The sequence below is a fragment of the Rhinolophus sinicus genome, linkage group LG04, assembly GCF_036562045.2.
Source record: "Rhinolophus sinicus isolate RSC01 linkage group LG04, ASM3656204v1, whole genome shotgun sequence".
Taxonomy (NCBI): domain Eukaryota; kingdom Metazoa; phylum Chordata; class Mammalia; order Chiroptera; family Rhinolophidae; genus Rhinolophus; species Rhinolophus sinicus.
The window spans coordinates 110382546-110394524 of record NC_133754.1 but is presented as its reverse complement, the minus strand read 5'-3'; the positions used below and the strand labels follow the sequence as shown (position 1 = coordinate 110394524).

The 11979-nt window shown below is 52.9% G+C and overlaps 1 protein-coding gene across 1 annotated transcript; it reads left to right on the top strand.

Annotated features, from left to right (window-relative positions):
- Positions 1-1191: 1191 nt before the first annotated feature.
- Positions 1192-2754, top strand: GADD45G (growth arrest and DNA damage inducible gamma). The gene is made up of 4 exons (XM_019713779.2): positions 1192-1379; positions 1608-1709; positions 1840-2053; positions 2137-2754. The coding sequence occupies exons 1-4, from the start codon at positions 1327-1329 to the stop codon at positions 2245-2247; spliced, it is 480 nt and encodes a 159-aa protein (XP_019569338.2). The 5' UTR covers positions 1192-1326; the 3' UTR covers positions 2248-2754.
- The last annotated feature ends 9225 nt before the right edge of the window (positions 2755-11979 follow it).

The following is an 11979-nucleotide window of genomic DNA, read 5'->3' as shown; positions in this document are numbered from 1 at the left end:
ACTCTGACTTCCATCAATGGGTAGCTTGGATGGTGCTCAGCGGATACTGTCAGGGCCACCCCGAGACTGGAGAGCTGGAGGTCAACGCCCCCCCGAGGCCACTGGAAATTGGGGGGTGAGGGTGGGGGTGGGGAAGAGGGGTGGTCAGGATCTTTCTGCCCGGCCTGTAGGTGGCGCCCCAAGCTCTTGGGGACTGGAGCCTCGAGGTCTCGGCGGAGCGCACCTGGCTGCCTAGATAGTATAGCAGCCTGGTGTTTTTTTCATTTTCTGCGGCTGCCTGGCTTGCCTGCCAGGACCTGGTGGGGCCGAATTACACGTAAATGGGCCGCGGGGTGCAGAGGGACGCGCACCGAGGGGCGCAGAAGCAGCACACGGCCCCGTCCCCCAAGGGCCGGGCAGCCCGGAGACCCCCACGCGCGGCGCCGCCCTGCCCATCCCACCCGGCGGCAGGTGGGCAGTGTCGCTATGAAGAGAAAGACTCGATTGTCTGTTCTGCAAACAGCCACACGCCAGACCTCTGCTATTGTGCGCCCTCCATAGAAATGCAAACGAGCCGCGTGCGCCGGCCCCAATCTGCTCGCGCGCCCGGCGCCCCGCAGTGCTCTGCTGCGGGCGGGGAGCTTGGCTCGGACCCTCCAGCGCTGTCGGATCGGGGCTTTGAGCGTGCGCCCGGGCTTTGCCGGCGCGCTCGGGGTCGTAAGTGTCAGCTGGAAGGGGCTGCGCCCACACCTTTTGCAAGCTTAAAGCCAGCGCTGCGAGGTTTTACTTTAAGTTCCGGTTTCAAAACAGTCTCTTGAAGTCCAAATTAAAAGTAAAGACAAAAATAGAAAAGAAACAGCAAAAATAAAATGAATGCAAAATAAATTTTTTACGTTCCCCAAAGGTGCATTTCACAATTTGTAGCGACCTATTAGCAAGTAAGGTTTTTTGTTTGTTTTAATAATTTTTCCTTTTAAGGACTTTTAAACAAAAAAACGGAGATGAAATCTGCAGGCTCCAGTCTGCCTAGTAACACCCCGACAAAAGCGGCAGATTTGAGGCATTGTCATCCCCCGCAGCCCTCCCCACGTGGCCTTCTGGCACGAGTCCCTGGCCGCCGCCTCATTTGCATCAGAAAGCCGGCGCTGGCCAATGGGCTCGCAGTTTCGCGCCAGCTGGCGGCGCTTCGGCCCTGGTCTATATAAGGGCGCGCGGCTGTACCCCGCCGCACTAGCTGGCGGTGGCGCGCCGGTACCAGCTGCAGGTTTTCTCAGCCGTTCTTCGTCTCCTCTTGGTCCGCTTCGCCTGCTCCTTTTGTGGATAACTTGCTGCTTGCCTTACCGCACCATGACTTTGGAAGAAGTCCGCTCCCAGGACACGGTTCCTGAAACCACAGCCAGGTGGGTGGGCACCGGGTGCCGGACGTATCGGGGCGCGGGGAACCTCGTGCTGCCCTTGCCACGGTTGGTCGGGCGAGAGCCTTAAGAGCCCGCCCGGGTGGGACCCTGCTGGCTAGAGAGTCGGGCGGGGGTATGTCAGCAGGGCTGGGGCGCCGGGCGTGCGTCCTAGTAGCTGGGGACCACGCCGCGCTCTGGGTAGTCCTACTCACGGCGCTGGTTTGTCCGCAGGATGCAGGGCGCCGGGAAAGCACTGCACGAGCTGCTGTTGTCCGCGCAGCGCCAGGGCTGTCTCACCGCCGGCGTCTACGAGTCCGCCAAAGTCCTGAACGTGTGAGTATAAATGCGGCTGGGATGAGGGGACCGCGGGCTGGGGGAGCGGCAGGAAGACCCGGGAAGCAGCATCGGGGGCACCCCCCCGGTCAGTGGTGCCCGGCCCTCATCACCCCTTCTCCGCGCGCAGGGACCCCGACAACGTGACCTTCTGCGTGCTGGCAGCGGACGAGGAGGACGAGGGCGACATCGCGCTGCAGATCCACTTCACGCTGATCCAGGCGTTCTGCTGCGAGAACGACATCGACATCGTGCGTGTGGGCGATGTGCAGCGTCTGGCGGCCATCGTGGGCGCCGGTGACGAGGCCGGCCCACCGGGAGACCTGCACTGCATCCTCATTTCGGTGAGTGTACTCCTCCCCGTGTCGCCCCCGCCCGGGCCAGCGGCCTGTCACCAGCGAGGCTGACCTCTGCGCTCTCCCCGCAGAACCCCAATGAGGACGCGTGGAAGGACCCCGCTTTGGAGAAGCTCAGCCTGTTTTGCGAGGAGAGCCGCAGTGTCAACGACTGGGTTCCCAGTATTACCCTCCCCGAGTGACAGCCCCGTGGGGGGGTCCTTGGTCTGATCGACGTGGAGACGCCCCGGGGCGCCTAGCGCGGGGCTGGCTCTGTGGATGCGCTCTCGGAGGGCGCCGGAGTTTGGCGTGGAGACTGGCAGGCGGGGTCGCGTGGAGAAAGTGGCGAGGAGGCGCGGCTCCCTTCGACCAGGGGGCCTGGCGGCGGCAGGGGCAGGCTGGCCCCGAGCTGAGGACTCTACAAGTGTGGGGAGCGGCTGCTCGCCCTGGAAGGCCGGAGGCGGGACGCTGGCCACGGGGCCGGGAAGGACGGACTGGCTGGGCAGGCGTGACTCAGCAGCCTGAATTGTGGGCAGGAAGCAGAGGAAAGGCGAGGCCAGGCGGCCTGGACTTATACAATTACAGGAGCTCTGACGGACCTAGCAGTCTGCACTGCTGTTTCAAAACGGATCCTGGCAGTGCTTCGTTTTCTAAAGGATTATGCTGCTGCAGTTTTGAATTTTGCAATAAACTTAACTGAAACAAACTTATTTTCTTTATTGAGGGTTGAGAGTCCTTTCTGAGGGGGTGGTGGTCAGCAGGGTTGCAGATGAGTGCTGCAACTCATGGAACTCGGTGGCACCTGTTCTATTCTCCTGTCTGGGCTGAATTACAGGCTAACGGGGCACTGGAAGTGGGGGAGGAGGTGCTGGCAGGGAGTTAGGCAGGACTTGAGACCTGCTCCTATTTTTCTCCTTTTAGGAAGATTTTTAAACTAGCAAGACAGGAGCATACTTGAGATAAGACATCAGTGCAGCAGCTAAAGGCTGGCCATCCAACCTGATAACAGCAGCTTCCCCCTCCCTTCCCCCTCCTCTCCCGGCCCCCTCCCTTTCGACAGCTGCTTATCGGAACAGCTTGCAGGAGGCAGGCAGCCTTCCTGCACAATGAGCATTGCCTTGTGCAGGCGCTGCCTTTTGTGGTCCCTGAGGATGGCAGCAGACTGCTCTCAGGAACATTCTCCTTTTAAAGGAATGGTGCTTACAGTAATGTCACCAAGGTATTAACATCTGTGACCATGATGACTACACTTAAACATGAGTCATCATTTTGTCGTGGCTGTGATAGAACTTAAAAGATCTGAGCAAAAATAGGAAGGCAGCATCTACACAAATAGGTGTGAGCAATTGTCATCTGCTGTCTACTATTCTAAGTGTTCTCAGCCCACATCACAGGGGACTGCTGCTATTCACAATCCCGTTTAGAGACTTATAGAAGAAAAATAATTTAAATCTTCTCAGCAAAAGCTTTCTTTAAGAAGAATCTAGGGGGAAATATCCCGAGTGAATCAATCTTTTTTATTAGACTAATGTGTGTTGCTTTCACCCCTGTCTGAGGTTTTAGCAGCTTTCAGCAGGGGAGATGCACATGGGACTAGCATGCTGTTTAACAAGCCGCCCCGCGGTTCACTGAGCCTTCTGGGCAGGGGCGGTGTGCTGTTTCTCTAAAAAGGAAATTTTATTGATTTATCAGCAGTCCCAGGGGCCTGCTTTGCCTTGTTGGTCACCACTTTTTAAATTCTCTCCAAATCATGGAAGCATTTGCAGGGCAACAGGACTATGCCAGTTTATTTCTCCTCAGAATGAAGGCACCGTGTTTCACATTTATCAGCTCTTAAAAACATTTCCCTCTCAATTAGAGGCCCAGTGAAATAATTCAGATCTGTTTGTTCCCAAGTTTCATTAATATTTTACCTATTTGCTGCTTTAAGCCCTGAGTTTTCCTTGCTAAGGTGGAACCTTTCAGGTGGGTCTCTGCCAGTTTGTATTCTGGCATCATGGCCTTTTGGCACACCAAGCTATATAGGTAGTAAACACCTGTGGGGCATAATTACTCAAAATGAGCCCTTCAATGAGTATATTTAGCAGAACATTGACCAGAGCAGCGGGAGACCCTCCTGCTGGCTGACTGACCCTTGTGGAACATTCAGTTGGCAGCCCTCAAGAAAGCTGACTTTCTCAGATTAGAATTTACAGCAAGGGCGCCTAATGCAGCCTCAGGGGCGAGGAGAATTTTCAGGAAAAAAATGCATGCTTGGACACAGTGCCAGCCCCAAAGTTGTGCTTAATTTTTTTTCTTTTTGATGAATGAGTGTTTAATGCTATTAAAGTGAAATACTGCGAAGCACAGGTAACAAACTCACAGTGCGTGTCAGTACATTATTGCATTCAGACTTTGACGTCCCGCAGTGGTAGTGCACGCATAAGCTAATTATGACATGCACGAGGCGGTGATCGTGTGGACTGCCGGGTACAGTCCTCTGCATCTAGAAATGCTGGCTGAATGTGAATGACAACAATACTTAAAAACTAATGGAGGCATTTGCTAAACATCATGGGACCCAAAGTGGACTGGTGGATTTGGGACCAGGCCATTGGGCTCCAGGACCCCACGCTTTCCCTGCTGCCACACACATCCAGGTGCCAGCATGCAGACGTTGGAAGGAAGGCTACTTTCCTAAGATAACTTTCTGAGTTTATAAAGGTTTTATGTATTCATTGTAGACAAATTGTAAAATATGAAAGAAGGAAAGAAAAAAGGTGCCTGTAATGGGTCATCCCCGTATTTTGGCATCTCTCCCTCTCACCTTCTCTTTTCCTCTGAGGTGTACATACCATGTGATATACATAAACACCTGCAATACTTTTTAAACAGCTTGTCTCACCTGTGTTTCATCACCTCCTACTTCTTTCCATTTGCATTCTCTTGCATACCCCATGGCACTCAGAGATCTTGGAGGTGGGGTCTTTTTGTGCCGTCGGTGGCTCTAGCCTAGGAGGGACCCGCACACGGAAGCACTGATGCCGTTAGGCAGTCTTCCGTACCTTGCAGGCCTTACTGAACAAGACGGATGCCAGCTGTTTGCAGGGCTAACGCAAAGCTGTGCCTGCCCAGAGCACCGAGGGTCAATCAGCCTTGTCTTTTATTTCAAGGTGACCCTTGTCCACATGAGGAGTGAGGCCTCCATTTTCTCCCTGGTGAAACAAGAAGACAAAATGATTGCTGACATTCATTTTATTTTTCAAGGCAGTAGTTCTGTGAGGCACACATTTTGTTAAATCATTAGCCTCAGTAGCACAATGGGCATTGCTCTTGATGTTTACAAAGAGCCAGTTAAAAAAAGTAAAAAAAGAGTTTTTCAGACGAAAAGCAGGGAGTCTGTGGGGTCAGCTCACTGAGCAGATCGTCATTTTTGCTTTTTTCAAAGTTCTTGAGCTTTTCTTGGTTTTCCAAGCCATCAGCCCCTGCATTCCTCATCGGAGTGTGTCCCCCCAAAGTCAAAGGAGAATTGTCCTTCCACAGCCGCCCAGGAGAGACTTGATTTATCTGGGGGGCAGTGAGGCATGGCTCTGCCTGGCACACCTGAGCTGCAGGCCGAGGGACAGCGAAGCTGGTGGGCAGGACAGACTGGGGCCCGCGCGATGCTGGAGCTATGACATGCCTGCAATGTCTGTGCTAGAGGAACCTTACACTTGACCTTGGTAAGTAGCCCTGTTTTAAGTCTAGCTCAAACTGGGAACTTCCCTTCTTTAACTTCTAGGAAGCAATTGCCGGATAATTTCACTTCTCTTGGCAAATAAGATGTGTGTGCAAAGATCACCTGGGAGGAGACTGTGGCCAGCAGCCATGCTTGAAGGGGCAACGGCTGCTTGCTGGGAGCAGGTAGCTGCTATACGCTGCTGGAAACACCTCCAGGGCTACACCCCGTACCCTGTCGGATCATTCCAATCCAACAGTTAGCAAAGACGTCAGAGCCTGTGTGAGCTGGTCCTGGGAAGGGCTGCTGCTTCCCTACCTCTTTCTGGCCCAGGCCGTTGGCCGATGGACTTCGAGGGTTAGGAGACATGGGCTGTTAGTTCATTCGTTCGTTCGTTCATTCATTCATTCATTCATTCATTCATTCATTCATTCATTCAGCTGGCATTTACTCTTCAGGGCACTGTTCAAGGCAAGGACTCCAGACAAGTTCCTGTGGCTTGGACTCCAGCACAGGAAGGAGATCCGAATGGTCTGAGTGCTGTGATGAGACCAGGCCCCTGCGTCCTCAGGGTCACTCACTCTTCCAGCCTAGAAAACTTGACCAGGAGGGAAAGATGAGATGGGAACAGAGCAATACCATTTTCCCATGCCAATAGCTAATTTTATGAGACTTCTATAGGCCACCTAACAAATATGTCACGGTTGGTATTATAACTGCCCTCTGCCTCTCTCCTTCTCCCATTTATTTCTTTTCTTCTGGTTTCTCTTCGGTCCAGCCCTTCTCAGGCTGTGACCATGTATTTCCCTCCCCAAAACTTTTGGTGATTTCCTATCTGTGGGGACAGAGTCCCACAGAGCAGTTTTCAGGCTCTCGGCCTCATGTGGAAAAGTGCTGGCTCGGGTAGTAGATGGCCGTCAGCTGTGACTAGTTAGCCATTGGCCACTGATGTAACTGCCGTGGCTGAGCTAGCAACAGTGGATTGCAGTTAGGAAGTGGGTTGGTTGTCAGAGAAGTGGATGGCAGGTTGCGGATCGTGTGGCTCCTGCTTCCTGTGTCTCCAACCCAGCCGCCAGCAAGAATATAGTGGTATGACTCCCCTATCTATGGCTCCGTGGGTGTTCCTTTTTGGCCTCACCATGTCCTGTGTTCTTGTGCAGGGAGCGGGACCAGAGACCCTGCATGACACTACTTCGTATCACATTATGCTTCCTATGCTTCCTTCCTCCCTCTCTGGTCTCTTCCTCCTTCCTTCCCTCCCTCCCTTCTCTAGTCTCCCTTCTATCCTCTCTTGGTCTCATTTCCTCCTCTCCCTTTCCTCTTCTCTTCTTTCCCTCCTTTTCTCCCTGCCTTCTCTCCCCTCCCCCATTCCTGTTCCCTCTCTCCTGTTCCCCTCCCTCTACCTCGAATTATTGAGCTCCTGCCCTGCCCAGGCCCTGGAGGCACAGCCGTGAACTTCCCATGGTGGCGCAGCTCCCTGGCCGGGCATCCAGGCTCTCTGTCTTTTTCAAGCTCTCTCACCCATGCTGCTCCTTCCCCGTGACCCAAGCCTATGCCTTTATATCGCCTCCTCTCCTTTCATTACTCAGGCCCTGACCTCATGGAGGTTCAGCCCCCACACCCCCTTGACTGAGCCCTGAAGTCCACCCTTGCCTGGGGCCTGGCCCAGAGCCCAGTGCAAAGAGTGATTCTGCGTCTTTGTGTAGGTCAGGGTCCTCACCTGTGAAGTGGGCTCGTTACACAGGGGCAGGGCTATGGTGACCAGGAAGTGAGATTTCCCAGGGATAGGGTTGGTGTGTCCCTGCCCCAAGCAAATGTGGGCTCTGCAAATCAGAATGTCTCGGGGATGTGGCTCCCTCTCTTCCTGGTGCTATCGGGGCTCCATTGAGCCTCCCTGACTCTTGTTCTTGTTATGTTGTTCTGTCCAACCAACCTGCTATCGCCTGTCTGGGCCATGAGTGACTTTGGCCCTGCCACAAGTGTAGGAATGTCTGGTTTAGTGCCAGGTAAAAGGAAAGCTCTTGGTCGGAGGAGCCCCTGGAGAAGGGGAAGGACAGCTACGTCCTGGCCTTGACTTCACCAGGCCCGTCTCTCAACAGCCTGTCATGGGAGCACATCTCCATTTCCTTTTCCATCTTCCTGCCGTTCCCTGAGTCCCTGAGCATGACTGATAGGGGTCAACACCCGATAGCCCGGTCATCATGGGGAGAAGATCTGACTGCCCAAGGCGTCAGGGCTCACTTAGGACAGGAAGTGAGGGGCCGCCGGCCACCCCGCTCAGATAGTGTCGTGCGGGAGACCCTGCTTGCTGCGCCATTTGTCATGAGCGGAGGCCTTCTCCCCGCGCCATCTTTCAGGCGGGGCGGCCTGCGGGGTCTCTGCTCCCGCTCCCCACACAAGAACGCAGGATATGGTGAGGCCGAAAAGGAACACCCACGGAGCCATAGGTAGGGGAGTCATACCACTATGGTCTCACTGGAGGCTGGGCCCACCGGACGCGTGACCTGCCGTCCGCCTTCCCGCCAACCGACCGACTGACGACTCTCCTCCACTCTCTCCTCTCTGTTCCTCTCTCTCGGCTCTCCTCTTCTGCTCTCTTCGGCTCTCCTCTTCTGCTCTCTTCGGCTCTGCTCGGCTCTGCTCGGCTCCTCGGCAATCCTCGGCAGTCCTCCGTAGTCGCAGCAGTTATACCAGTGGCCAATTGGCTAACCGGCCACAGCCGACGGCCATTCACCACCCGAGCCAGCACCCTTCCACGTGAGGCCGAGAGCCTGTAAACTACTCTCTGGGGCTCTGTCCCCACAGATAGGCATCGGGCCAGTGGTGTAGCGTGAAAGCAGGTGGGGACTGTGCTGGCTAGGTCACAATCAGTAAGGAACTTCACCCGCTGGGCCACTCCGCTTTGGGACAGAGCACAGGGATTCTGGGGGAGTCATGTGGGCTATATCCTCCCGTCTCTTTCTTTCAAGGAGGAAAATACATTATCATGTGTCAGAAGATGCACCGTCATGGGAAATACGGCCTGAACCGAAACAAGTGGAAGAATGTGCTGGTGATGGTGTGAAACCCAGAGCTTCATTGCTGCTCTGCCTCGTGGGAGGGCCGGCTCATCGGCCGAGCCGTCTTCTAAACAGAAAGGAGGGGCATGTGGATGGATGTGAAGAAACAAACCCTTGAAACTGAGCTAAGAGCATCAGTGAAGGTCACAGGAAGACTTTCTCTCTCTCCGGGAGCACGAGAATCCCCCAAATCCTCTCTGAGATGCACAGCTTTATGTGGGTAGGAATCCTGTAAATCTCTTGGGAGCACCTCCAAATCCCCTGAGGCCCCTTCCCCATCCTGATATAGGATGGGCAGCTCTCTGAACAGAATGGGTGAGCTGCTGGTTGGACCTGCCCCTGCAACTGCCCACTGGGCAGCTCACTTGGAAACCTAGCTGACAGATGAAACTGGCATGTGTCATACTTGTCCTACTGGCTTCCAAGAAGCTGATATCTCTTCCAGCGTGTCCTGTCCCAGCTTATGCTCCTCTCCTGTGGAAGGCAGAATTCTACCATGGCCCCTGGTGTTACTCCCACAATGATGGGATTAAGAGGTTTTGCCGATGTAATTGCGTTTACCAATCAGTTGATCTGAAAATAGGGAGATGCTGTGCACAGGCCAAGCCCAATCACAGGAACCTATTAAAAGCAGAGAGTTTTCTCTGGCTGGTTGTGAAAGAGGAAGTGAGTCGTTCCCCCAAGCTCCCATATGTGGTGTTTTTCCACACCAATTCTCCAAATTACCAATGCCTATGGGTGTCCAACAGTTCAATTCAATTCTGACTACCTACAGTTAGTGTCAGACCCCGCAGGATTAGGGCTCGGTCCCACAGGACTACCCCCCGCAACAAATGGAGTGCTCAGACTACCCATACTTCTGCATGGCCAAGTACAAATTTGGGGTTCCTACAACCCCTCTGTGGGGACAGAGTCCCAGAGAGCAGTTTCCAGGCTCTTGGTCTCACATGGAAAGGGGGTAGCTCGTTTATTAGATGGCTATCAGCTGAAATCAGATGGCCATCTGCTGTGGCTGCGTGGCCATCAGCTGCTACGAGTTAGCCATTAGCCACTAATATAACTGCCGTGGCTAGCAAGCGGGGTTGGTTGGTTAGCAGAGAAGCGGATGGTGGATTGCGTCTAGCAAATGGGGTTAGCAAGCATGGATGGCGGATTGTGGATCGTGTGGATCCTATTTCCTGTGTCTCTCTTGGCTGCCAGTGAGACTAGGGTGCAGGAAGACCCCCTGTTGGGGTACTGGCGGATGTTTGCTTTTGTGTCTCGACCAGCCACCATCGAGAATATAGTGGTATGAACGACCTATCGATGGCTCCGTTGTTGTTTCTTTTTGGCCTTGCCATATTCTGTGTCCACCTGCCAGGAGCGGGAGCTGAGACTCAGCATTACACCCTCTCAGGCTTGATAATTAGCAGACCAACTTTCAGAACTCAGGAAAATAGTTTACTTACTAGATTACCAATTTATTATAAAGGAAACAACTCAAGAACAGCCAGATGGAAGAGATGCTTAAGGCAAGGTGTGGGGGAGGGTCCCGAAGCTTTCATGCTGTGTCTGGGTGTGTCATCCGCCAGCACCTGGGTGTGCTCACCAACCAGAAGCTCTCCAAACACAGCGAGTGTTGTTTTTTGGAGGTTCCATTAAGTAGCCACAATTGAGAAAATCACCCGCTATAGGTGATTGAGCTCCATCCCCCCTTCCCTCCCTGGAGGTTGGAGGTGGGGCTGAAAGTTCTGTCTAATCCCATGGTTGTTCGTCTGGGGACCAGCCCCAGTCCTGAAGCTATCTAGGGGTGTTCCAAGAGTCACCTCATTAGTATAAACTCAGGAATGGTCTAAAGGGGCTGGTTATGAGTAACAGAAGCTGCTTCTCTCACCCTTATCACTCAGGATCTTACAGCATTTTAGAAGCTCTGTGCCAGGAACTTAGGGCTACTCCCAGGGTGGATGGCCACCTGTAGGCCAGCTATGTGTGAACCCAGGCTGTGGGCTACAGGGCACAGAATACTCCAGAGGGAAGAAAGCAGTCGGAAGAATGTGACTGGAACGTGGGGTTGACCTGCTGATGCTGTTTGGGACCTGGCCTAATTGTCTGGCAGTGTAGAGTTTGGTCAAAGCCAAGTCCTCTTCTCGTGGCTGCTTGTGACTTCCTGTTACCCAGAGGAGACACATCTGTCTCTCTCTCCAGCCTCTGGATGTGGGAACAGAAGATCAATGAAATGCAGGATAGCATGTTTCTTGCGGTCTGAAAGCCACGGCTTGGAGAGCAAGTCAGTTATGGGAACGTTGTTAAGAGGATGTAGAATAGTCTTTTCTTTATTCCCCAAAGTGAGCTCTGAGCCTAAAGCCCCTGACCATGTCTTTATCTCATACCAAGCTCTTGATGTGGTTTTACTGCATCACTCAAGGGGACGTGGGATTCATGACTCACATTTTCAGCGTTCAGGGTTTGTTTTGAGTGGCAGTCTGTGAGCCCTTTGGTTATGCAGCGCAGTGGTTGGATTGATTCGGCTTTTTTGTTTTTTTAATTTATTGGGGTGACAATTGTTAGTAAAATTACATAGATTTCAGGTGTACAATTCTGTATTACATCATCTATAAATCCCATTGTGTGTTCACCACCCAGAGTCAGTTCTCCTTCCATCACCATATATTTGATCCCCTTTACCCTCATCTCCCACCTCCCACCCCCCTTACCCTCTGAGATTCGGCTTTTTGACACGGTCTCAGCAGCTATCTCCAGCTCTGTGATGGTGGTCTGGGAGATATTCACTTACATCTGTTCTTCCCTGATTGGGAATAATTCAGGAGGATGATTTTAAATTGTTGGGTTTTTATTATGATAAAATACAGGCAAATAGAATTCTAAGCAGCCACATCAGTACAACAATAAAATGCAAAATTAAAAGACAAGAAACAGACTGGAGAAAGCCTCCTCCTTCGCAACAAGATCAAAGTTCCCTAGACTGATTCACGGCAGCAAAGAAATTACTGGAACTCCTGGCCCTGAGAGGAATTTGTTGCCAAAAAATTCCAGGAAGGAGGATACTGATGGGGGGTCAGACCCAGCTATCAGGAAACCCACTGAAAACCACTGCGCACTCATGTTGTGCCCTTGGATTTCTGCAAATTGCTCAAATTCTGGCTCTGTGGGGCCCAAACAATGACAAGGTGAAGCCCAGG